General features: G+C 35.6%; 3 protein-coding genes and 2 pseudogenes across 3 annotated transcripts; 2 read left to right on the forward strand and 3 right to left on the reverse strand.

The window, feature by feature from the left end:
- Positions 1–2,622: 2,622 nt before the first annotated feature.
- Positions 2,623–6,142, forward strand: LOC120165749 (annotated as a pseudogene).
- A 1,102-nt stretch (positions 6,143–7,244) lies between these two features.
- On the reverse strand, positions 7,245–11,116 carry LOC120165747 (CSC1-like protein RXW8). The gene is made up of 11 exons (XM_039175199.1): positions 10,528–11,116; positions 10,295–10,441; positions 10,150–10,213; positions 9,822–10,031; positions 9,536–9,709; positions 8,910–9,208; positions 8,479–8,755; positions 8,073–8,351; positions 7,757–7,990; positions 7,488–7,689; positions 7,245–7,414 (listed from the first exon to the last, which is right to left on the reverse strand). Exons 1-11 carry the CDS (start codon positions 10,806–10,808, stop codon positions 7,389–7,391), a joined length of 2,193 nt encoding a protein of 730 aa, XP_039031130.1. The 5' UTR covers positions 10,809–11,116; the 3' UTR covers positions 7,245–7,388.
- Positions 11,117–14,016: 2,900 nt separating this feature from the next.
- LOC120165748 lies at positions 14,017–20,723 on the reverse strand (annotated as a pseudogene).
- A 1,313-nt stretch (positions 20,724–22,036) lies between these two features.
- On the reverse strand, positions 22,037–24,212 carry LOC120165741 (probable pectin methylesterase CGR2). Its single transcript, XM_039175194.1, has 6 exons — positions 24,034–24,212; positions 23,913–23,952; positions 23,762–23,797; positions 23,184–23,558; positions 22,749–22,804; positions 22,037–22,292 (listed from the first exon to the last, which is right to left on the reverse strand). Exons 1-6 carry the CDS (start codon positions 24,151–24,153, stop codon positions 22,140–22,142), a joined length of 780 nt encoding a protein of 259 aa, XP_039031125.1. The 5' UTR covers positions 24,154–24,212; the 3' UTR covers positions 22,037–22,139.
- A 408-nt stretch (positions 24,213–24,620) lies between these two features.
- LOC120165744 lies at positions 24,621–27,674 on the forward strand. Its single transcript, XM_039175196.1, has 8 exons — positions 24,621–24,904; positions 25,126–25,167; positions 25,595–25,714; positions 26,412–26,543; positions 26,580–26,683; positions 26,810–26,846; positions 27,418–27,475; positions 27,588–27,674. Exons 1-8 carry the CDS (start codon positions 24,674–24,676, stop codon positions 27,668–27,670), a joined length of 807 nt encoding a protein of 268 aa, XP_039031127.1. The 5' UTR covers positions 24,621–24,673; the 3' UTR covers positions 27,671–27,674.
- The last annotated feature ends 260 nt before the right edge of the window (positions 27,675–27,934 follow it).

The raw sequence follows: 27,934 nt of genomic DNA on the forward strand, positions 1-27,934 counted from the left end.
AAAACGTAGATAAATGCTTTTCCCTTTCTTTAAGCATTAAACATGAGTTTTTTTATTGTTATTGAGTCCAAAAACATTGTACAAGAGGAAAGCAAGACAGCCAATTCAGGAAGAAAGAAAATATTGGATGGTGGCCCGTCCCCAATACGTTGATGAAAGAAGGTTGTATTCCATATGGGTTGTCTGAAGCTATAATGCAAATCTTCTGCCTTGCCCACTCTTGGTTATTAATTAAATTCTGCTAAGCAATATACATAACAAGTTTGGTAGACAGAGCTAATAAAAAGATTAGAGAAAAGGTCGGAACATACTAAGTAGGATCTCTCTTGTCCATTGCAAGTTATATATATATATTATATAACAAGATTGTATCGATGCTATACGTTTTATTTAGGATTTAAATTTAAAAATTAAGAGTTAGAATTTATAATTTCAGATTTTGAGTTATTCAACTATATTATATCACATTGTAATATATTATATATAATTTTTTTAATTAATACAAGTGTCACCTTTAATATTGTGTAACACCTAAAAAATTTATAAGAATTTTTTTTTGTAACTCTTGAATTTTTGTCCGGGTCTGCCCTTATTCCAAATACGTCAAACTTATAAATTTTTTCAAACAAACTGCAAATATATAAAGAGTTTAAGTTAAAGATAGGTTTCCAAACAGGATAGGCATCATTAAACAGAGCAAGTGTAACACGCAATAACACTACAAACAACAATAGTACGAATGGTAGAAGAAGATAAGCAGATTGAAGCTGCCAGCACTTCCATCGTGTCACAAAAGATGAGTCGGTCCACCCTCCCAATTATAATAAATAATATTGTTCATCTCAAAAGTAGTTCAATTAACAACGATGAATGACCAAAGCTTTGTCGGCACCAAACTGATAGACATGACGAATCATCCCACAGTCGCCAAACACTTGAATAACAAATAACTATGCCACGTAATTGATAATTTTGGGTAAATAATCCAAGTCATTGAGTTGGGGAACAATGCTTCAAATCATGCTTTTGGAGAATTCCCACTATGGATAAAATGCCAAAGAGCGTTGCTATAGATGGGTCTAATCCCTTCAACCACGTATGTACACCCTATTTAGGGAATCCACGTAAACACCAGAAATCAATCCAATCCAGATGTCACTTTCCATTAAAGAATTGATCATAGCTACTATACTTGATTTCCCCATCACAAATACCTTTTCTTTGTTTTCAAACCAACCCTTTCCACTAAATTGAATAACACTTTTACACGCTTCGAAAATCTATTATGACATGTGTAAACTTTTTTAATCATTTGAGATGTGGATTTTAGTGGGTGTCGGCTAATATTTAATATTATTATATATATATTTTTTATTCCAACTTTAGGTCTTGTTTAAATTAAAATCATTTAAATCGAGTAATTCGAAAGCTTTAGGGTATTAATTACTTTATAGTAGTATTCTTCACATTTATTTTTTGTTATGAACCTTTTTCATTATTGATTATTGAACAACTAGAGACAGAGAAAAGAGAGGTGAATTCCTGGCCAATAGACCTCTGCTAAGAATTCAGATCTGTATAAATTTTTATCCCTTAAAAAATCAGCCTGTTACTCTATTTAGGAGGTGTTTATGTGTTGAGACTACTATATTTAGGTCGGACCTATCTAATATTAACGTAATTCAATTGTATTTATGTTTGATCCATCTTAAAATATAAGTTTTAAGTTATAAATTTTTTTTATGAATATTTAACTCAGATCATGTTGTTTTAAGGGTAGAATAACCCAAATTATGTTTAAGTCTTCCCATTATTATTATTATTATTTAAAAATATTCTTTTTAGTTTAATATTTAATGATTTTGTATATTTTATTTAAAATTTTAAATATATACAGTTTAATATATATAATGTCATAAATTTATTTTTTAAATTATATAAATCATTTAATATATCCAAATAAAATACATAATACATTGTAATATTTAAACACAAGTTGTGTCTAACTTATATTCCACATATGATTTAATTAAGTTTAAAATTTTATTGAGGTATATATATTTTTTTAAAATTTAACATTGTTATTCAAACTTTTCTAAGTATTATATATTAATGTTTAAACTTAAATATTATATACTCATTCTCAATATGATATAAACCATATATAATTGAAAAATAATTCAATTGAACTAAGATCAAATGTTAAATATTAAAATCAAGACCCAAACCTATTTTAAAATAAATGCAACTATTTATCTACACCCAATTTCAAACCTAAGATTTAATATTAGTGCTTAAACTAAGAGCTTCACTCGCAAATAATCACACACTACACCTTTTAGCACAATTTTGTTTTTTTATTTTATGAAATGACCATCAGTTCAGTTGATAGAGCACAAAGTTATTAATTTTAAGATCGTGGGATCGAGTCTTACATAAATCATTTCATAATTCGAAGGTCTCTTACCGAAGTTACTCTCAACTTACGTTGGGACATCTTACCTCCCCCATTACATATGAGCATATGAGAATAATGGTAAGCTAACATTGTTGGGAAGTTCCATACCAACCTTCAACTTTAACAACTTGATAATTATTTCCTTTGTCTTGGGATCTCTTTCGTTCCGGATAATTCTCTTAGCAAATCGTTACCCCCTTAGCTGTTATACTCTGAACCTTCTTAATAAACCCAACTGGGTTTTAGGCTTTCCTTCTTCAAAGACGATCGTGTTAAAAAAAAACATGATTCAGGGGAGTTCTCGCATACGCAACCTGGTTCGGGCTGCTTCTTTTTCTCAATCCAAGGTATGTTATAATTTTATTCCCTTTTTATAATATATCTATGACGTTGTTTGTTGTTCTATTCATCAGCTTCTACTGTTTTTATTTGCATGAAAACGTCGCTCCTTTCATTTCCAGTTTTCTTCCAGAGTATCTGGTACTATGGTTCTTCTTTGTCCATCGCTGGATTTTTATGATTCAATATATTTTTCATGTTTAAGTCGTCGTTTTACGAAAAAAATTGTATTTGTTACTTGTCCATTTGCTATTAGTCACTTGGTCTATATTTTCCTGAAATTTAACATCTGAAAGACAAGGTTGAGTTAGCTTCAACTTATGTTTTGTATTCCTGGCTTTTGTGCAAGGTAACTAATATGTTGTTTTCCCCCCAAAGAAATCAGAGGATGTAAACGTTGAATTTAGGCTCAAAAGGTACAACTAATATGTTGTTTTATACATGTTTATAGCTTGCAAATTACCGCGGGTACACATCTCAGGCTGCTGCTTCTCTGCAAATGGCTAGTCAACCATATGCTTAGAGGTAATCCCAGAAAACAGGGGATCCGCCATTTTCCCTACAAAATTGAGCTAAAATGTGGTTTTAGCCCGATAAAGTTTTTTCAAATTTTCACGGCTGTCAATTTGGTGTGGGCGTGAGGCAGTGTTCGTTTTTAGCTACAAAATGCATGTGTGTGCCTGAAAGGATTAATCTTCGTTAATGGATATTAAGAAAATCTTTAGTCCATAAAAAAATAAAAGACCCGAAGGCATGGGAGTCATCTTCATGAATGTTTTGGATAAGGAATAAATTATTAAACTATTCAATACTATCATGGTGATTATTAATTTATTGTCGACCATGCTGAATATTTTATTCCATTTCCTAACTTCATTTTTTTTCTCTAAAAAACTAATTTGAAAATAGTGACGATGAGTACGCTGATGTGGATTGGGATAAACTTGGATTTGGTCTGACGCCTACTGAATACATGTACGTAATGAAATGTTCGAAAGACGAAAACTTTAAAGAAGGGCGACAATATTGAAATAAGCCCTTCCTCTGGCGTCTTAAATTATGGCCAGGCAGGCAAGCACCCCTTTTCCCTTTTCGCCTAATCAACAAATGTGAACAAAAAAGTGCAGCTGACGACCGAACTGAAGAAACTTATGTAGTATTTCTCTACTAGCTGCTGCAAGATTGAACTTTGAGTCAAGATTTGGATAAAGAAGTTGGATATGAACTGCAAAATTATACCGTCACTGACTGAAAATATAAACAGTAATTAAAAGAAATAAATTCGTAAATCGTGTCGTGATAAAAATCACTGTCTTAAAAATAAATTATATCTCTCGGTTTATTGCATCATTGTTCAGCTGTTATAATTTTCAAAATTATATTAATTGAAATTTTTCATATTTTTCCATTTATTTCTTTTAAAGAGAAATTTTTCTAAAAAGATAGTATCAGCAAGGACGTGTCAAAGACACGTACGACCACGAGCCAAGACGGACGACGGCGGTGCGCGAGAGTCCTCTTGTTCTCTATCACTCAACAAGAAAGTGAGAAAGTCAATCCTTAAATATCATTCCCAATAATATTTCCAATATTATATGGGATTAGCATTACCTACAGAAGTTTTTCTTAAAGTTACTATTATATTTTCCCATTAGATCAGAGTGATCTAATTGATAATTCAGCTTGGAAAACTCTATCCAGGGCATATATGAAGGCACGAAAGCTTACAGGGCAGAGGATGGACGAATTCTTCTGTCCCGTCCAGCACAAAACGCAACTCGAATGAAGCATGGGGCTGAAAGAATGTTGATGCCATCACCTTCCATTCAACAATTTGTCGATGCAGTGAAAAAAACTGTATTTGCTAACAAGCGTTGGGTAAATTTAACTAAACTGTGCTTCTTTGTATTCTTGTTTCCCCCCCCCCCCCACAAATATTACTCAATTTTCCTTACAAATTTATGAATTGATTCCGTGATTACGTGCAGATTCCTCCACCAGGAAAAGGGTCACTGTATGTTAAGCCTCTGCTTTTGGGGACTGGTCCTATTTTAGGTTTGGCACCTGCTCCGGAATATACATTTGTTGTTTATGCTTCCCCTGTCCGCAACTATTTCAAGGTGGGTTTCTTTATAATTCAACCTTTTTTCCCCCCCTCTTTTTCAACCCTTGGATTTCAAGAAGAAAGGCTTATTTATGTTGTGAATATCTGTAGTCAGGAGGGTACTTCACCTTTGAACTTATATATTGATGAAGAATTTGTTCGTGCTTCTCCTGGAGGAGCTGGAGGCGTCAAGTCAATCACAAATTATGCTCCAGTATGCAACATACTTGCATTTCAATGTTGGAATCTTGATTTTATTTTTTACTCTATTTTCTTCTAGTGTAAACTTATTATGCTATTGTTACAGGTTCTCAAAGCAATAGCCAGAGCAAAAGAAAGAGGATTTTCTGATGTCCTGTACCTTGATGCCATGAATAGGAAGTATCTGGAGGAAGTCTCATCCTGTAATATTTTCATTGTGAAGGTATTGATGGATTTTGAATGAAGACTAATTATTGGTTTCTCAGCGCTTCAACTAACAAACCTTAATGACCACCTTTATAGGGAAATCATATTTCGACTCCTTCTACAAATGGAACTATTCTTGCAGGGGTAACTCGAAAAAGCATCCTCGAATTTGCTAGGGATCAAGGCTACCAGGTGACTATTTGATATTTTTACAACTTCAAAGTTAAAAAAAAAACAAGGAGAGGATTTAATAAAAGACTAATGTGTTTAGGTTGAAGAACGGGCGATTCCAGTCGATGACGTGGTTGATGCTGATGAAGTTTTTTGCACGGGAACCGCAGTTGGAGTTGCTCCAGTAGGTAGCATCACACATCAGGACAGAAGGTAACCAATAGAATTTAGATAAGGAATTGAAAAGGATGTTAATAATCCATAGAAAACTGGAAGTGAGTGTACTTGTATTAATTCCCTGATTTATGTGAACTTATAATAAACCATGTGAATTTATGGATATTTGCAGAATTGAATTCAAAACAGAGGGAAACTTGGTTTGCAAAGAACTGTACTCGACTCTGGTGGGACTGCAAACTGGTCGCATTGAGGATAAAAAAGGATGGACGGTTGAGATCCATTAGCATCTGGAAGTCTTATATAACTTGTTTCATATATCAACAGTTTATCAATCCGTTTGCTATCCCAATTCCATTTACGGTGTACTTGAGTTGGAATTCGGTCTTCTTTTCTACTGGCAGTAGTTGCATACTGGTTTGGTTTCAATTCTATGTACTAAATTATCATAGTTGGAGTAAATTTAATTTCTAATTTTTTTCCCATTTATATAAATATGGTATCTATTTTTTCTCATAACTAATTTCAGAATTTCATACATAAATGTGATACTTTTTGTAAGCCCAATGCATTTCACAATTTTAACATGCCACAAAATATCACAATACCACATATTAAAATTATTAAATTAAGGCACGTATTAATATAATGCGATAATACCAGATAAACGTAGCGTTCCACTAATCAATGGCAATATGTACCCATAAAATATGAATATAATTACTGTTTGGAAATTGCAAAATAATAATAATAATAATAAATACCGAGAATACAAACTAGTTGAAAATTATTAATACTTGCCAAACTTTTAAATAGAGGAGATGGGAGGTTTTGGGATTAGATAAAGGGAGCATTAGCCCTCCTTTTATAATGAACATTAGGCATTTTTATATCACATAAATAAGTGATGTGTGATTAGAAATACATGCATCTTCTATTCAAAAAATATATATACATACATCTTATAAATATTCATTTATCTTCTCATAGGATTAAATATTGAGAACAATATTATTAAAAAGATAATTATAAAGTATAATGTTAATTGAATCTTAACTCGAATGATATAATTGTTATTGTAACATTTAAGAAAATATAAGTTTAAATATATCTAGATGTGTGCTATTTTTCGATTTATAATTGGTTTACTATAACCATATACAATACATATTATCTTTTATGTTTTTTCATATGTCAAATACATATAATATACAGAGTAGAAAAACTCGACTCAAACTTGAAAATTAATCCATTAATTATTAAAAAAATTGAATTATTTAAGTTACTATTCGAGTTACATTTTATAACTCAACTTAAATTTAAATTTTTTAATTGAGCTTATGAAATTATAACTTAAAGTCGTTTATTTTCAAGTCGAGTAATTTCGAGTCAAAAAGATCAATTTTTTAGTTTCATTTGATGAGACAAATCAATTATTCTTGTTATGGGTGTTAGTCCAAAAAGTAAACAACTGTATGATGAAATCAATTCTCTTTTTCAAAATTCACACTATTTACTTTTTCCGTTGAAACTGCAGAACGTGTATTATACGTATCAAACTGTACAATGTATGGAAAGGCCTTTGGTGTGGTCATATCTGTGTGGATCATAATGGGGAGGGAAATCATTTCTACAGCTATAATTGTAACCTACGTCACACCCCCACTATCTAATTTTGCACTGCCACCTATACATACGTTTCTAAAGTACCAGTTTCACTTCATCCAGCTATCACTGTAATTCAATATGATGAATCCCTGAAAAATTGAAAACCAATGAGATGACTAATGGATTCTGGAAAGAAGCAGCAAGAAGCGAGAGCATGCATACCTGATTTGGGTGAACTGTCATCTTTATCTTGGCAACTTTCATCATCTTTGCGCTGCCTGTTGGTTCCAACTCTGGAAAAATCCTCAGAAATGGTCAAATCCTTTGTAATGTACGCTAACTGACAATATGCCGATCGCAACTGATTGTAAAACCCTTCTTCCCTCCCCATTTGTTCATCTCGTCGATCCATCTCTATGAGAACCTGTTACAAAGAAACGGTTGGGGGAGTTGTCTTGAGAAAGAGAGTGGTAAGGTATTCCGATGCTTACCTGTGCGGGGCTCCTCTTGAAAACCTGGGAAAACCTCTTCCTGCAGTACTCATTGAAGAGGAGGGAGAAAACTATGAGAGGAATGGTGAAACCAGAAGCAATTGGTGCTTCTTTCAGGGCGAACACCGCAACTGCGATGACCTGTGTCAACACTAAAGAGAAGATTGTTGTGTTGTGGACAACAGGCCAGAACAGTCCCGCACTTTCATATTTTGTTACATATACATGGAGAATCTGAAAACAGAAAATGCATATATAAACAAAATATTCCTGTAACATCTTCATGCACATGAGAATGAATGGGGCAAAAACAAACCTGGTTTCGATAGACGAGGAACGCGAGAGCAAAGTAAATGAGCAAGAAGGGCAAGATTAAGGGTGCATGGATAGCAAAAGTGAAGCCCAGGAGTCCAAACAGAAGCATTCGTGGAATTTCAGTATGGTGCGGGAAGTTTAGAGCAATATTAGTTGGCTCTTCCTTACTTCTTAGAATGAATTTTCTGAAGAAATTCCAAGTAAGACTAAAAAGTTGTATTAATTCACTGGCCAAGCTTGCCCAACCTGATGACAGAACATAAGTCGTAAAGAAGGCAGCCTGCAGATAGAACAATAGGTACAGTTACAAGTTGAAGATCCATACAAAAGGCATCTTTTTTCCTACGTGAATGTGGTGATGAAAGAAAGGGTGTTAAGGCAACTATGAGGGAGTGATGGGAATTTACCTGGTCAGGCATTTGTTTGGCAAGTTGAAAAGGCAACTCTTGAAGTTTCGAGAAAACACTCATTTGCTGGATAAAGGATCCGGACAAAACGTTAACGAAGAAAACATTCCAGATTGTAAAGTTCAAAACTTTAATGCATGCACTCCTTTTCCTCTCGCTACGCGAAACATTTCCCTCCATTTTGGATAACATCATCATGATTGGTGGAACAGTATACATAAGCACTATCAGAATCACACTCGGCAGGTAACCTGTTACCACCCGGTTTACGAACTCGCTGCTCAACACCACAAACATGATAGGTTTACAAACAAATCAAAATATTGCAGGTCATCTACAATAATTGCATCAGGCATCAGCCTTGCACAAAGAAGTAGAGACTAACAAGCTAACACTGATTTTGCAATAGAGATATACAGACCCATACTCACTTTTCTAGAAGTCTTCTAAATTGTGGAAACCAACTTTTTAGTACATCTTCTTGTGTCAAGCCTTGCACAAAGGCAACTGGAAAACAAAACACGAACACAAGGGCCAAAGCACATAGAAGACTTGCTATTTTACGAACCCAGACTTGTTTGTATGGTATGCCGAGGTTTGACCAATAAACATCATGTGGCTCTGGAGCTAGTTGTGTCACCCATAACATGGGATTCCATGATTGAAGAACTTGTGCAGCAATAACAGCAGCATAACGATTCTTAAAGAAAACAAAAGCAGCTGGACATTCCTGCATCAAATGCCAAAATAACAGAGTATATCACAATGACATTGAAGATATCGTAAAGCTCACTGCTGAATCTCCATATCCTTTCAATAGTGAGAATCATCGGTTACAGTAAACTCTGGCCTTTATGTAAACAACAGAAAACCAGTTGCTCAAATGTAGAATCAAACGACATAAATTCCTGGGGCCTGGGGGTGGAAAAGAGCAGATCTATATCCCACTAAAGAGTTATTTGTTATCAGAGGCAAGCATAATTATGTCCTTTTTAGGCATACCAACTAGAAATGTGAAATCAACATTATTAGACTAAAAAATTCCAGGATTGTTAACCTTTTCTATTTGAGTTGGGTGCAAGTCATCAATTCTGGTTTGACTTCTATTGTTGTCTTTGTGAATCACCTTAAAGGTATGTGCAGATCCTCCACAAAGATAACATGGCTTATCATCCCGTACATACTCTGTCTCTGTGGGTCTTAGCATTAAGTACATCTTCTTGGCATCCTTCTGCAAAGACAACATTGTCATAGAATATGCATAGAACTTGTTACAGATTATGAACATTGTGTGGTAAGCAGTGAATGTTTAGAGAAGAATAAGCATATAAAACTTGAAATACCTTTAGTTTATGAAATGTACTAGGCCGATATACCATCTGGTGAGCCACATAGGTATCGGGATAATAAGTCGAAAAGAAACTTTCCACCGATTTACTATATGAATCATCCTGGGACCACGGAACGCCACGGACTAGAATTGTGAAATGACTTGGATTGAGATGAGATCCAGTAATATGTGCTAGCCTCATTTTAGTGATACTTTTATACTCCTACATAGAAGCAATAATCTTCAAATGAATGCAAGAAGGAACTTAAGAACGCATCAACAGAGGGAAAAACTATACGAGATTATTCGGAAATAATGCATTTTGGTTTGAGCATCCTTACTAAGTAAAGCAGAACAAATGCTGAGAAGGATATGACGTACATTGCAAAACAATGTGCCCAAAGCCTGAAAAAGAAAACATTAAATATATGGTGGGTTTCCCTTAATCAATAACAGAACAACCGTAATGGATCCAAAATAACATACATTTTTGAACCTTCTTCTACATTTCCAATAGTAAACACATCATATGGTTCTACACGGAAACTCTTGTGCTCCATGTCTCTTCCATAATAATTCACCGGAAGGACTAGACAAATGCAAACAACAGTAGCAATGATGAATATCCTAAGACTGTAAAGAACGGAGTCAGTGAACCGGCAAAAGCAAAATCAGACACAAACCAATGATAATTGAAATACCAAAGAAGTTTTAATGACCTGAAAACTACTATTCTCATGAAAACTACAGCATCAACACCACCAGCTTCTAATAATTCTTCATCGGTTGCTTGCCAGGCACGCATGAGCCATCCTGCCGAGGGCACGAATCTATGAAGGCCGAAAGGATCATCATGCTGGATCGGTTCTGAAATAAATCTTCGTGTGAAATACACACTTGCATTGCTTGGTTGTTTTCTTAGCACGGAATATAATGAAGAAAGCACAACACATATAGATATATTGATTCCGGCAGACGTTACAAGACCACCTATGTCCATCTCAATCCCCTAAATCCTTTTTCTCAAGCTTCAGAGAGTCAATTACTCAAGCACGGGGGCATGGAATTACACCATATCCCTTTCGTTTTGCTCCAAACACAGGAATGCCTTATTATGACAATGGTAATGCAGAAACAAGTAGCCTAAGCTAATATCTTGGCCAAAAAGAAACGCCAAAGAACTTTGAAAAGGTTCCCAAATGCAGAAGCGAAAATTATTCGCTTAAGAAGTTGGAAACCATCGGAAAAGGAACAACTTCAGAGCCTCTTTGTGAATTGAACGCCAAACGCTACGTTTGTGCTTCAAAAAACATTAAACAAAAAGGGAAAAAAGAAATTGAGAAGAAAAACAAAATTGACCAATTTTCAGAGAAATAAATCTTTTAAGGAATCTATCATCACGTCACCTTTTTGTTGTTGTTGTTGTTGTTGTTATTGAACGAGTGATTTAACAATAAACACGGAAAATAGGGAGAACGCTATAAAATTTCCTACCGCGCGACAACTAAGGGGGACAGTACAAAAGAAAAATATGAGATCCTGTCTGTCCTTATTCTCAACTAGACTAGTGCAACCGCAACTGTCTATCTTTGGTCAGTCTTTTCTTTACTCTTCCCCTACAGTTTTTATAGTTGCTGTATCGCCACATATTTTGTCAATGTCTTAAACACCGGATCACACTTCCCAATATTTGTAAACCAAAGTTCCTTTTTGCTTTGTTGCTTCAAGTTTTTCTTTTTCTTTTTCAGGGTCCTAAGCTCAAACAACAAAAACAAAACGACCAACATTAATCCAAGCAACTAACAAAACATAACTGGGCAATTGAAAACCCTAATTACAACAGAAACAACTGTCAGTCAAACGGTACAAGAGCTCGTCGCGATGCCAAGTGACAGGATCCTGATCACCGGCAGTTCGCCTTTGAAGACAAAGACACAAAAACTGGTTGAAGTTAGCCGTGGACCAGAGGTGGGGTTAGGACCTGCAACGTGCGTGACGGAACAGGGGTACGAAATAGTAAGGGCCCAAAAAATTAAATTTATTACTATTGTTATAATAAAAAAAACAAAATATTATAAATTAATGGTAAAATTTTTAATCCCAAAATCATAAAGTTTACGGTCGAATCTTGTAAAGATTTTCTAATTAATAAAGTTATCTTTAAAAAAAAAATTAAAGACCTCCTTTTAAAAATTTACACCTCTAACATCCTAACCCCTGTTTGTCGGGGACGAGGTCACAATGATCAAGCAACAGAACAATCCGCTTACAAACGTAAGAAACGAGGCTCCATGTGATTTCCCATACAACTGAAAACGGATGGAGGCAACACAACCAACGTTCATCCCTCCTTTAATCCTTTCACTATCCGAGCCCCGGTGAGAGGTGACCAAACCAGTAGCCGTGTTCCCATAGATGTCAGAGAAAAGAAACTCCAAACAAGCAAATCCATAAAGAGCGGCTTAAACACAACTAAGAGGCAAGTTCCAGTAATCAAAAAGCTTGGACGAGAGGAGAAGAAGCATAGGAAGGATAGCGGACTGGCGGTAGAAGAACCGAGCAAGGAAGAAAAGCAAGAAAGAGGAGAAAAAGAGGAAGGTCAGACATAATACATCATTTTAATATTTTTAATAAAAAAATCAATTAACCTTACGTTATACATTTGATGCATCCAAAAATCAACATTCACAACAATTTACATGATTTATTTATTTCTTAAACAGCTTTTCAGAGTGTAATCGGTTATTATTTAATCAAAACACATTTCTTTATCTTCCAATATTGTCATACCCTTATATTATACATCAGATTGTATTTCAATCCTTTATTTTAAAAATAAACAAAACATTTTTGTATATCAGAAAAATGAACAGGGTTATCCTTATCGTTAATTATTCATGCTAAGTTACTGATTTACATTTTAACAAATTAGGTAAATTTTAAACATGAGTTGGATTGAAGATGGTTTTGGGAGTTTTGTGTTGATTAAAATCTATCATTGTTAGTATATATATATATAAAACATTATCATAAAGTATGATATAAAATTAAGTGGTCAGTTATATTATATGTGTTATAGGTATTAAAGTATCATGGAATTAATTTATAATTTGATGAGGAGTAAAATTATAAATATTTTAAAGACATATATAACATTCAATCTATATAAAGAGGTAGTGATCCTCAATAAATAAGTTAACTTGTATTAATTTTATTTCTCTCATAGAGTTTTTACGGCAAGAGAATTAAAATTTATCATCTTGGAATATCATAAAAAAGACTCAAGATTTTAATCTATCAATTAATTTAGGTACGCTTCTACATCTAGTATTCTTAATGATTTAACATGATTGATCTTGAGTTATTGATTTTATATTTACTATGATTTGCTTCTAACATTTTGTTCATTTTTCATATAAAAAATTAAAACATAATTCAATATACAATAAGATGATACTTTTAATTTATCTTAACAACAACACTAATTATAAGCTAACGGCAAGTATAATGATCTCACAATAAAAAAAAAGACACACTAAGGTTTTATATAAAAAAAACTTGAAAATTTACGAACAAAGAAATAAATATTTTACTAATATCGAAAAATACAAAAATATAAGATAATTGTGTTTAACACAACTGCCAAATCTTGATCAATTAAAATTTAATGATGCTCTCTAACATCTATTTATGTGAATAATTATTTAGTTATAAAGAAAACTTACTTAATAAAAAAATCTATTCAAATTAATTTTTTACTTTTAATAAATGTTTGATAAAAATATAATCCTTGTATAAATTCAATATGCCACAAGGTACCATACCTGTGTATGATGCTATAATCTACCATATATCCTAATTTTTTCTTTTAATTTTATTTTTCATTAAATGAATTACTCTATAAATTTTTTAATTCAAAAACATATAAAATTTTAATTATAAATTTCTAACAAATTACGATAATATATTATTTTAAATGATAAAGAGTAATGTAAAAATAAAAGACATTCTAAACATTAGAATTTGATGGATTCGGAAAAACAATGCCGAATGACATACGGCAATGAAATCACAAATAGCTTTGTTCGTGGTCCGCGGAGCAGAGCTTATTTACAAAATAAATAAAAAAATATAATATGCATTTGACTAGATGAGTAGCTGACCGTGACATATACTATATAAATTTTAATAGATAAAAATATTATAACCTAACGCTCTTGCTCAGCACGATTAGCCGATGATAATTTGCGAACCCAGTTGCTTAGCAGTTTCCTGCTTAAAGTAAACACATTTTGCTGGTAACTCATCTTGATCCCACCGTTGAAGCTCAAACGTTCGACGAAATCCTTGATTCGTCGCATTGCAACTTGAATTGTTCTGTGAGACATGTTGGCAAAACAAACCCTGAACCACCCTGGTTCGAAGCAATGGAATGATGAACCACACGAAATATTCAATCTTGCATGGCTTATAATTTCGTCCCACGGCTTCGTTTCTGCCTCCAATGTGTTAGAAGATAAGAGATGTCTCATATCAACCCAGGAGAACAAGACTGCATTGCTTTTCAGACAGCCTATTCCCGACTTTTTAAGGCCCGAAACCAGCATCTCTTTCCTCTTCTTAAGCCTCTTTTGGTTCTCCTTCATGTATTTGCAGGTCATGAATTTCTTGTCGGCTAGCACGTTGGAGAGCAGGTACTGAGTTTGGGACGAAACGAGTCCGAAACTCGGCATTTTAGTTGCCGCACTAATAACTGTTTCGTTGTCGGAATAAATCATGCCAACACGAAACCCTAGTAAACCGTAAACCTAGATCCTTGGAAAGGCTGTTAACGATGTGAATGTTATTCCATATATCTGTGCTTTCGAGTTTAAGGTCCATTGCGGCCTCTATAATGCTTATGAAACCAGGAGAGTCGAATACGGTTCCTGAAAAAACTTCATTCGCTTATGATATGAATATTTTTTGCCATAGCAAATGCAATGAGGTCGTTAATCTCATCTTTAGTTATCGTTGTGCCGAGTGGGTTCTGTTAGGAAATAAACTAAGTACAAGTAATTTCCCTATAACCAGATTAGTGAGAATGCGAAATAAAAGCGGAAAAATAATGTCCGAAATTTGATAACGGAGTTCAGCCAATTTGTGCTTACGTCTCCGGACTGCTGCAGATCTTTTACTAAGAGAAAATTTACAGGTGTTTACACAACACACTTGAGAGAGAACTAGAAGATTTTAGGATGATTTTGAAGCTAAATGAGCTAGGGTATTTATAGTTGAAACTTAGGACTAAACTTGTAATTAACCCTATAAAAAAATACCCCTTAGCAGCCCCTTAGCAGCCCATGTTTTTTTTTTAATTAAGCAGCCGTCGGCTGCTAAATTTTCTTTGACCAACAATCTCCCACTTGAAGACTGATTTCAATCTGTCTTCACACCTCGATCAATGCAGCAGCATTTCTGGTCTTTTATTCTAGCATGCCAACTGAAGCTGAACACAACTTCAGTTTTTCTGTGGTCACCGTCTTTGTTAACATATCTGCCGGATTTTGAGCTCCACTGATCTTTTCAAGTTTCAAAATCCCATCTTCCAGAAGAGACCGGATAAAATGATATCGCAGTTGTATGTGCTTCGTCCTGGAATGAAAAGACGGATTCTTCGCTAGATGGATAGCACTTTGACTGTCGCAATACAAGACATTGTTTTCTTGTTTCTTGCCTAACTCTTCCAAGAAACTTTGGAGCCAGACCATCTCTTTGCTGGCTTCCGTAACAGCGACATATTCTGCTTCGGTTGTGGAGAGAGCAACTATCTTCTGTAGTTGAGAAACCCAACTCACTGCGGTTCCTCCTAGAGTATAGACATACCCTGTAGTGCTTCTTCTGATGTCAACATTTCCGGCTAAGCCAGCATCTACATAGCATGTCAGTATCGTATCTCCACCTTTGAAACAAAGTGCTTTGTTTGTGGTACCTCGCAGATATCTGAGGATCCATTTGACTGCTTCCCAGTGTATTTTGCCTGGATTATTCATGTACCTGCTAACAGCTCCCACTGCTTGAGCAATATCTGGTCTGGTACAAACCATGACATACATCATACTTCCAATTGCTGAGGCATACGCCACCTTCACCATGTGTGCACGTTCTTCCTCCGTCTTTGGTGACTGTTCTTTGGAGAGTCTGAAATGAACACCTAAAGGTGTACTTACTGGTTTAGCATCTTGCATGTTGAACCTGGAGAGTACTTTGTTGATGTACTCAGCCTGTGATAACATCAAAGTCCCCGACTTTGTGTCTCTCTTTATCCTCATCCCAAGAATCTGCTTTGCAGCGCCTAGATCCTTCATAGCAAACTACTTCGACAATTTTTGCTTTAAGTGTATAATCTCTTGCATGTCTGAGCCTGCAACGAGCATGTCATCAACGTACAATAATAAAATAATGAAACTGTTGTCGAACCTCTTGATGTAGCAACAATGATCTGCTTGGCATCTGGTAAAATCACTGCTACCCATGAAACTATCGAACTTCTTGTACCACTGTCTAGGAGCTTGTTTTAAACCATACAAGCTCTTCTTCAACCTGCATACCATGTTTTTCTTGCCTGCCTCTATGAAGCCTTCTGGCTGCCTCATATAGATTTCTTCCTCCAAATCACCATGAAGGAAAGCTGTCTTTACATCTAACTGCTCAAGATGTAAATTTTCTGCAGCTACAATTTTCAACACCAGTCTGATTGTAGACAGTTTCACGACTGGAGAGAAAATTTCATTGTAATCAATACCTTCTTTTTGCTGAAAGCCTTTGACAACCAATCTTGCTTTGTAGCGTTTGCTCCCATCGTGCTCTTCTTTGATCCTGTAAATCCACTTGTTGTGGAGCGCTCTCTTGCCTGGTGGTAATTCAGCTAATTCCCACGTCTGATTTGACATAAACGAGTCCATCTCATCTTTCATGGAAGACTCCCACTTGACTGAATCCTCCACTTGCATTGCTTCATCATAACACTCTGGTTCACCATTGTCAGTCAGCAACAAGTAGTGTAAAGAAGGCAAATACCGTTGGGTTGGTTTAGGAATTCTGGAGGAGCGTCTCAGTTCTGGTGTGCCTGGTTCTTCCTCTTGAACTGCTTCAGGACTGATCTGAACATCATTTCCAGAAATCTCCTCGAACTCAGCAAAATCCTTTGTTTCAGCCTCGGTATTACTTGATTCTACGGTTGACCTGTCTTTGTACATCACATTTTCATTGAAAATGACGTCTCTGCTTCTGATGATCTTTCGATTTTCTTAGTCCCAAAACCGGTAACCGAACTCATCACCGCCATAACCAAAAAAGGCACATTTTTTGGACTTAACATCAAGTTTACTTCTTTCAGCAGAGTCTATGTATACATAAGAAATACAACCAAACACTCTTAAGTGTGAAAGGTTTATTTCTTTCTTGCTTCAAGCTTCCTCTGGTATTCCGCCATCCAAAGGAACAGAGGGCCCATGGTTGATCAGGTAAGCTGCAGTGTTGATAGCTTCAGCCCATAGAAATTTGGGCAATCCGGCATGTATCCTCATGCTTCTAGCACGTTCATTCAGAGTTCTGTTCATGCGCTCTGCTATGCCATTCTGCTGCGGTGTTATGGGAACTGTTTTCTCCATCTTAATCCCATTGTTTGCGCAGAAATCTCTGAATATACTGTCTCTATACTCTCCTCCATTGTCAGACCTCAACCTCTTGACTTTCAAACCAGTCTCATTTTCCACCATGGCCTTCCATTTTCTGAAGGTATCAAAGACTTCTGATTTCTTCTTCAGAAAATAAACCCACACCTTCCTTGTTGAATCATCGATGAAGGTGACATAATATAGTGAGCCTGCAAGAGATGGAACTGGGGATGGTCCCCATACATCAGTATGAATCAATTCTAACCTTTCTGCCTTGGGTGCCTTGCCAATCTTTGCAAAATTGACTTTCTTTTGTTTGCCAAAGATGCAATCCTCGCATAGTCCGACATCCACATTCTTTAGATCCGGCAGCTTCCCTTTTGACAGAAGTATCTTCATTCCTTTCTCGCTCATATGGCCAAGCCTTTGGTGCCATAGGTTTGATTTTCCATCAGCATCTGCTACTGCAATGATATTCTCTAAATTTGAGGTTACATAGAGAGTACCAGTCTTCTTACCACGAGCAATGACGAGTGCTCCTTTGATAATCTTCCATTCACAACCTGAAAAGGTTGTACTATATCCTTCTCCATCAAGCTGTCCAACAGAAATCAGATTTCTTTTGAGGCCAGGAATATGTCTCACTCCTGTTAGCTTCCAGGTGGTCTGGTTTGGCAGCTTTAGTCGGATATCTCCTTTTCCGACGATCTTCAAGGTTTCATCATCAGCAAGATGAACCTTCCCAAAATCACCACTGATATAGTTCTCCATGATTTCTTGGCATGGGGTGGAGTGGAAAGATGCCCCTGAATCCAAGATCCATGATTCAATCGGACTGTTGACGCTTAGAATCATGGCATCACCTGTCTCCTCTGTCACGTTGGCAGATTCCTGTGCACCAGTATCTTTCTTCAGTGCTCGGCAATCTCTTTTAAAATGACATTTCTTGCCACAATTATAACAGGTAAAATCTTTCTTTCCCGTTCTGGATTTTTCCCGTCTGGATTTGGATCTGCCACGATTTGAATTTCTTTCTGAAGTTCTCCCTCTGGACTCCGTGTGCAATGCTGAGGAGGTTGATGCTTCACCCGATTCTCTCCGTCGAATTTCTTCGCTCAGTACCAGATCCCGAACATCGTCGAATTTCAATTTACTATTTCCCGACGAGCTGCTAACTGTTGTAACAGTAGCATTCCAACTGTCTGGTAGAGATGATAAGAGAATTAAAGCTCGAACTTCATCATCGAATTCAATTTCCACATAACTCAACTGGGTTGTGATTGTGTTGAGTTCATTCAGGTGTTGAGCCACTGATGCCCTTTCCGTCATCCGCAAATTGAATAATCGCCTCATCAAGTGAACTTTGTTTGAGGCCGATGGCTTCTCATACATACTGGAGAGAGCTGCCATAAGACCTGTCGTGGTCTTTTCCTTTGCTATGTTGAAAGCAACATTTCGGGACAACGTCAGTCGGATAACTCCGAGGGCTTGTCTGTCGAGAAGAGCCCAGTCTTCATTCTTCATGCCCTCTGGTTGCTTTCCTGAAAGAGGTTGATATAGATTTTTCTGGTACAGAAAATCTTCAATCTGCATCTTCCAAAAGCCAAAGTCCGTACCATCGAACTTTTCAATTTTCACCTTCCCTTCGTCTGCAGCCATCGCTCCCACTCGAATCTGGCTTCGTTTGGATCGTTTCTGACAATTTCTGCGAACCGCCGTGTATTAGAACACCTCCGTCGACAAACTCGTATCGCCGACCGAATTTCACTATTCACGAAATTCACTATTCACTTGAATAGTAATGAATAGTAACCTCGCAGAAAATTGACAAAATTCACAACCAAAAGCTCTGATTACCAGTTGTTAGGAAATAAACCAAGTACAAGTAATTTCCCTATAACCAGATTAGTGAGAATACGAAATAAAAGCGGAAAAATAATACCCGAAATTTGATAACGGAGTTCAGCCAATTTGTGCTTACGTCTCCGGACTGCTGCAGATCTTTTATTAAGAGAAAATTTACAGGTGTTTACACAACACACTTGAGAGAGAACTAGAAGATTTTGGGATGATTTTGAAGCTAAATGAGCTAGGGTATTTATAGTTGAAACTTAGGACTAAACTTGTAATTAACCCTATAAAAAATACCCCTTAGCAGCCCATGTTTTTTTTTTTTTTTTAATTAAGCAGCCGCCGGCTGCTAAATTTTCTTTGACCAACAGGTTCGAAGGGTTCGTTATGACGACGCATTTAACATTGAGGTTAAGCTTTTCAGCTCTTTGGTAGGCATCTTCAAGTGCAAACATGGTTATTCTGAACCCATCTGAGCTCGAGCAACGTACTGGAACAATTTCTACTCCAGTTCTCCATTTAAGATCCCTGTCAAACAAGGAACAAATTGTAAATAAATTATTACAATTTATCAACAATATTTTTAATTCAGTGCAGATATACGCACAGAAATATATATTTGAACTTACCCAGGGTAGTATGGTGTGGGAAGAAGGATAGCTTCACCAGGATCCGCGAGGCAAAAGATTAAAGTCTCGTTAGCTGAAGTTGCACCAGCGGCAAGCACCAGGTTGTTGGGATCGAACTTAACCCTGTTTCCTCTCATTTTCGCCATGTAGTCAACAAGTTTCTGTACAAGTAAGTTGACCATGTTGTCAATAGCTTGAGTTTGAAATGATTTCGGAATTAAGTATATATAGGAAGGATTAGTTTCATTATGTTTAGCAAAGGAGTATAATTACATTTTTGAAGGCAGGCAAGCCGTGATTTCTTGGAAGAGAGCTGCTTCCCTGAATAAAGATTCTCCATCCTTGTTCAGTTCCATGGGGTCCGGAATTTTTCTTAGCCATGATTCGACCAGGTCCAATGAAAGCTGATTATACAAACTATAAATTTAGTATATGCACTGTCCTAGTTTAAAAATGGAAATGCTTAAATGAATAAGAAAGGTTGTGGTTGGTCTTGAAAGGATAGGAAAAACGAAAGAAAATAAGTTTGATCAAAATTTCTTACGTACTTTGGGATTATCAGGAATTATCAGTGGAGTTAATCACCTGATTCTCAGCAAGCCCCATCTGAATGATTCCTGTTGGATTTTCAACCTGATCAAAGGGGCTTTTCTCATAAAATTGCCATCCATGGAAGTAGGCAGAATCTTGTCCAATAGAATTGTCGCTAGCCTTGCTAGACGTCATCGTTACAGCACCTTAAAATCAGCTTTTCTTGCTGGGTTTTGTTTAGTTTAGTTTTTGTGCGTGGGGGTGGAACAAAGTGGGAACTGCAGATCTTTGATGCTTTTGAGGTTTGCAAAGAGATCAATGATCAAAATGGGCATTTATAGGAATGAGAAGATTATGTTTTGGCCCCGACCAAAATGAGTATTTCTGAAATCGACGGTGCTGATTCTTTTGACCAACTATACTCACTCGATGGTACTGTTATTGTTGAGCAGCCACGTACACAGTTTCCTTCAATTCTGTTTGATTTTCCTTCTTTTTAATGATTTACCAAATTTTGTCTAATATCTCGTGTTATTGTTCAAAATTAAAAAGAAAACATTAATTAAATCATATGGAAATCGATAAGGAACATAATGTAATTCATGATCTTTAAGAAATAATTAACTAATAAATGGATACAAGTAAATTCCATTCGTTAATAGCAAATTTTATATTTGGTGAAAATACCTATAAGATCCTTCTATTTTAGTTCATTTATCATTAAATAAATCAATTTAACTTTTCTATTGTAGAGATTGATTCAGATTAATCTATCTACCTAGAAATCGGTTAAATTAATCCTCTTGTTATTAAATGAATCAATGTAATTATTGTACTAGTGAAAATAATGTAATAAGTCCAACTTTTCAAAACTAACGTTTACTATTTATAGCACGGACCAAGCAATCTCAGTAGTAAAAGAAGTGTTATTTTTTTAGATCTTAGATTCGAGCACCCTAAATACCAAAGGTTTTTTTAGAGTCTCTTTAAAATGATAGTCTTGTAATTATCTTAAATTAATAAAAAAACATTTATCATTTATAAAATACCAATTATTTTTTAAAAAGATTACTATGTTCAAAACTTTTATGGTTATGCAAAAAAAATCTTCACAAGCAAGTCATTGCTAACCTTAGTCATTTTTTTAATTAATCAATTGATATTTGATCTATTGACCGACTAATTTAGATCGGGTACTACAGAGACAAGGGTGACCCCCTCAATCTAGTTTAATTACTCTATTTGTAAACATCAAGATTCAAACCCTGACTTTACTTGAGAAATTTAGAGCCTCATCCCACTAGACTAAGTGGTTGTTGGTGCTAACCTCACTCATTTAATTACTCATAAATGATTTTAAGAATCCATCAAGTGCTCTCAATAAAAAACAGAACGTTATTTTCTTCATAAATTTTATGTTCGAGCAATTAAGTCTGCAAATGATGGGTAACGGCGTAAAACACATGAGATAACTCGTGAGTTATTCGAATTTAGTTCGATTACAATTTGATTAATATTTGAATTAAATGGACTTGACTTAACAAGTTGAAATGAGTTACTTAATACCCGACTTAAATCTAAATATTTTTAACCAAAACTTAAAACTATCAGCTGCACTATGTAACCGCAACATAGTGAAATAGAAATTACCATGTAAACAAATCAGCGGTATGACCTTAAGTGAAAAATTTGGCAATTCGGAGTATATGAGCTCTTTTCTGCGGCACTACTGAACTTCTTGGCCGCTGCTTCATTTTCTTCTAAGCTCGTCTGGACAAAGTATCGTGCCCACCATGTCGAGCTCCTCAGCTTAGCCTTCAAATATCAAGAATCACTTCAGCATGTCACATTTAGTTCAGCTATGTCAAAAATCACTTATAGATAAGGGGAAGAAAATTAAATCTCATAATTTAAGACAGGGTAACATCTTTCTTAGGCTTCACATTTTAGTTTATGACAAGCTCCAAGATTACAGAAATAGAACATCGAAGAACTGCTCAGCAAGAAAAGAAAACAAAGAAACTGAAAAACGAAATACCACTCTATCCGAGCGATGAACAAATCATGTCAGCCATCGGCCAAACATTTCTTTCCCTTAAAATATACTGGAATTTGGTCGACTGTTAACCTATTGACCAGATTTTCTAGTTGATTGAAGTGTGCATTCTAAGTCACTAAGTTTGCAAAATTACTACTGAATTTCCTACTTGAAGACATTCATTCAAGAGGCCTATCCAACAGTAACTGATTAAGATAGTAACAACCACTTACCGCCCTTCCATATTTGGACACATCTGCAGCTTTAGCTTTCCGCTGACCTGGAAAACCTACATTTGTAACAATCATAAAAGTTCTTGGTATGTCAAAAGGGCTCAGATTATATCTTTGTAATCAGCTATTACACGTTAGTCTAATGCATTTTTTTTTTCATAACACAAACAGGACAATGATCTATGAAAAGTGCAACATGGAGAAGAATCCGGTCATTATGACATAGATACATCTTAAAATGAAAGGAATGAGTAAAGATTGGCAGTAGATCTTAACAAAGAATCAATCATAAGTAGAAATAAAAAGCTAAATTTAACAAAGAGTAGGAAACCAAGTGGTTGAAACCATCAGCAACCAAAAAAGGATCATTATGAGAGAGGCAAGCACATATGACTTGCAAGTTTAGGGCCAAAATAAAACTTAAGCTTCTTTCACCTGTAAATACTACGACTCCATCAGCCGATACCCGTGCAAAATCTGGAAGTGTCTTGTTTAGATATCTTGGAGACAAGTAATCTAATGCATCTGAAACAATTACAAGAGGAAATGACTTTGGCCTGTATGGAAGAGGAAACTTGATGTCAGCTACACGCACAATGCCATTACGCACTAGCCTTTTGCAGTTAGCATCAGCATCCTCAATGTCATACGGTTCCACACCCCAAGCTTCAGTTTCCTCTTCTTTCAACAAATTCGCAATCACCGAACAAGAATCAGGACCAACATGCAAAACTTTATGTATGCCGCCACCATATGCTTTCTTCAGAACAGGTAGCGCCCGTAGAACCTCAAATGTGCAAGAAAAGTCACCTGCAAACGAAGATCAAATCCTATCTTATAACCGAAATTAGCTAATATAATAGCGCATCCAAAAGCACTAGTAAATGATGTCTCAGATGAAACATATCATTAAGATTCCACATCTATAAACAGATCCTCACGCAATTCACTGAAAATATGAAGCAATATCATATTTTTTAAATTACATTACTTTTTAAAAAAATAAGTTTTACCTTCCACTCGGGAAACAAGGTTCTTTAAGGCGGATCCTGAAAGGGAAAAAGTTATTACACGTCAGCTTCGAAACATTAAACATTAAGTACATATTATTATATTAAGTGACTAATCAATGCTTAATTAATGAACCTAATCAGAAAATCAAACCTGATCCGCTATGGAAATACGCAACAATTAGCAATACTCCCTGAAAATTATAATAATTAATGAAAAATACGAAACTTATAGAAAAATAAATTAAAAATATATATTTTAAGGGGAAAAATACCAGGATAGTGAGAATAATGGAGAGAAAAGGAGGAGAACGAGGCTTGGAAAGAGAAAAGAGAGCAGCTCCGCCGCCGGCGTCGCCATAACGTCTAGAGGGATTCACTGGCCTCCTCGACATACCTATTAATTTAGGTTATGATTTTGTGTGATTTTTTTCGTTCCTGCTTTAAAACTATTCTGATTAAAACCAATAAAATAAAGAAAATCAAATTGCAAAAAAGTTAAATGATTTCAGTATGGTTAATTAAATTAATTGCATTTTCTGAAGTGTAGATCCGAGAGATAAGAGACTGAAGGACACGTATATCTGTGCGGGAATAGCCAGACTCGGATCTCGGTAAAAGGCGCGTATGTATTGGCGCGTGATTTCCCAGTCCAACGGTCTTGATTCCTAAACGGGAAAACTAAGCATTGTAGTCGGGCCCAAATCAGCCTGATTTGGGCTCAACTCAACCCATTAGATGAATGACACGTGCACCTTGCCGCGAAGTTGATCGAGTTTCTGAACTCTTTATTGGGTATTAGAAACATAATCAAATACAAATTACAACGGCGGTGAAATGAAGGAAAAAAATATTTTTCTGCATAAAATTAAAAGAAAAATAAAATAGAGGAAAGGAGCGGAAGAAACCCTAACAATGCGATTAGGGTTTGGGTTTGGGATTAAAATTGAATTCAAGCGAAGCGGTTTTGAAAATTCGATCATTGGAATTGGGGAATCGATAACAATGGGAGGCGAAGACGCTGAGAGTGATAAGATTAAGCACTGTTCGTCTCAAAACAAAGCTTATAAAGAAAAAGGAGAAGACCCCAAACTTTGGGGAATTCTCCTCTTTGGTTTAATTGGCGCCACTGCCACTACTGTAGCTGTAAGTTCTTCTTTTAATGTTTCAACCTTTTAGTTAATCGATTTAGTATTTTATCGTATGGTAAAATAAGCTGAGGTTTTTGGATACCTTAAATTTAATTTAAGAAGAAAGGTTCCGTTTTATTTCTGGAGAATGGAAACAATTGATGCTGCTAAAGTTTCTCTTGGTCTGAGAAAGGTATTTGTTAGAATTTCCCTTTGATTGTAGTTGCAATTTGGCAGGTTAGTCAGCTGAGGAGGTCTGTTGATTGGGTATTTTCTCAGGTATACAAAAAAGTTCTTTCACAGTTCAGCTATAGAGGACTGCCTGCTACTATACCTTGATATGGTGGTCTTCTTGAGGGGAAATCTTGGCTTATAATACTTTGCTGTCAGTAACTTCATTGTTTTCTTAAAGGGAATGGTGGAAGGAAATCTTTTTTCTTGGAAAGTTTCAATTGTTTTCTACGAAAATTGCTTTTGTAAGTATAAATTGATTTAAAGACTAAGATTTAGTTCTATAGCTTATTTGAAACCAACATTATTGCTTTGATACTGTGACAGCTGCCATTGTGTTTGATTGCTGTATTGTTGAACTACTGTATGGATCTATCGTGTCTATCTTTATGCCTCAAAATAGTTGAGTATAGCATTTCTTATTTCTCGTTTCGTATTCACCAATCTGATCATGTGTGTGATTGCACCGTGAAAGTTAGCCAGGTCACAATCATCTCAGAGAGGAGGTTCTTTTCGAACATCCTTCCAGGAGGAATCACGGAGAAGGTATAATCGTCGAATGCAAGAAGAGTATGAGGAAGAAATGGAGAGAGTGGTAAGTTTTGGTTTAGTTGTAGGCGTAGCATTCTCTATATCTTACTACCATATTACTTCCAAGAGGTCTTGAGACATGGTTTCCAAAGCATTAGTTTAGGTTGTTTTAAACTTGTAATTGTTATAGGCACTTGTATACAAACTTTGAAGAGAGTGATAAGCTGTAACATTTAGCATTTGATGATGATGAAAACTTGTATCATGGGAAATTTTGAATCTATGGGTGATGTACCCAAGCTTCATGTGGGTATTTTGTGGCATGATTCTTAAGGAAGTTATCTATAATGTTTTTTCTCCTTTTTGTAAGTTTGTGTTTTGGTAAATTGGAATAGATACCTAGAGAGAATATAAGTTGGGTGGACTGCCAATCTTGTGTGTAAAAATCATTTGTCTTCTTTTAACACAGATAACCACATTTATTTAGGCCTTACTATTCCTAGTCCTTAATATTTTCTAACAATTTCAAAGCAAAACCACATTCTATTTATGCCTTACTATTCCTAGTCCTTAATATTTTATAACAATTTCAAAAACAAAACCAAATTCTATTTAGGCCTTACTATTCCTAGTCCTTAATATTTTGTAACAATTTCAAAAGCTGGGGTGCTGACCGTTTAGCCATGTTCATAGTGATTTCCTTTTTGGTATACCATTGGGATATAATCTTATTGTTAAGTAATTTCTGCTTCTCTTTGTAGGAGCGAATAAAGCGCATGCAAAGTGTGTTTAACAGGGAGCGAAATAAGTACAAAAGGAGCTATGAGAGCTGGAGGGAGTATGGTCCTGGTCCTTATCACCAGCACTCCCAGCGAGATGACTGGTATTGGAAGGCTTAAGCACAATATAGAGATGACTGGTATCGGAAGGCTGAAGGACAATATGGAGATCAAAGAACCAATTTCAGGCAACCCCAAAGATATAGTAGGAGCTATCAGTTATCACATCACTACTCAGTTTTAGGTCTTGACAGGTAATGCTCTGCTGTTACACAGGGTTTACAAATGGTCTTCCACCCTATCATTGTCAGGATCACCAAGAGCTCAATTGGGTATTCAGCAATAATATTTGACATTTCTGAACTTCCTTTTCTCCGCAGGTGCAGAACACAACCATATACAGAAGATGAAATTAAGGTATACTGAATTATATTTATAATACTTTTACGTTGCTGCTTTTGTTTTTATTTGAGGTATAATACATAATCTATTTCTCAAAACTGATAATTCAGTTTGATATAACAGTCATCGATTTTTATGCCGCGTGACATTTTCAATACATCTTTATCAAAAGTTGACGTGTTATAACTCTATCCAGTCTAATACCGCTCGTCTCAACCAGTTGATTCATAATCTTCTCAAGGTAGACTGATTGTTAGTCCATGTTAATGTCCATCGAATAACCATCTTAATTTATCAATTAACTATATTTTTTTAGACTAGGAAAACTGAAAGTCTAAACACGTGGATTCTTGTGTTTAAGCATAGTAATCACAAGATTGGACTGACTGCTTCATTGCACAGTTTGCTGGTCTCTGTCATTATCATCCATTTATAATTAGTTAGCTTATTCTTTTTGTTTTTTTTTTCAATCGAGTGATATCAGTCGACTTAATAGAAAAACCAAGATTATTATGATTTCTTGTCGTTGCTGGATTTCATACCATGCCCGTGAAGTTGCACTGAGATTTAAATTATGTGTCTGAAGGCCGCATTCAGGGCCAAAGCAAAACAATTCCACCCAGATCAGAACCAGGACAATAAAGGTGAGATGTGATGGACAGTTACTACTAAAAACTTGTAAAATTTGACAGCATTGATTTGGGGGTTTTAATTTTATTTAATGTTATATTCCCGGGACCTTGTGTTATATTTCAGAAGCTGCGGAGGCAAAATTCAAAGAAGTAATGACATCTTACGAAGCTATAAAGCTAGAAAGGAAGAACATGATGAGCGTATGAAAAAAACTGTTTGTTTCTCTGCAAGTGTTGGGAAATGAAGTTCAAGGATAGGGGAATGGGATGTACAAGATTCAAAACCCCATACTTGTACCTCGACTTCACAGTTGAAGAGTTCACAATCATCTGTCATCGATGCCGATCATTATTTTTTTCTCTTTGTTAATCTGAGTTTATACTGAGGTTGTATTTGTAGGTGGGCATTTAGTAAGAGATGAATAATTTGACTAAAAAACCCAAAATGTATACGAAGTAATCTTAAAGTTA

This window comes from Hibiscus syriacus, unplaced genomic scaffold, assembly GCF_006381635.1.
Source record: "Hibiscus syriacus cultivar Baekdansim isolate YM2019G1 unplaced genomic scaffold, ASM638163v2 tig00111610_pilon, whole genome shotgun sequence".
In the NCBI taxonomy this organism is placed as follows: Eukaryota; Viridiplantae; Streptophyta; class Magnoliopsida; order Malvales; family Malvaceae; genus Hibiscus; species Hibiscus syriacus.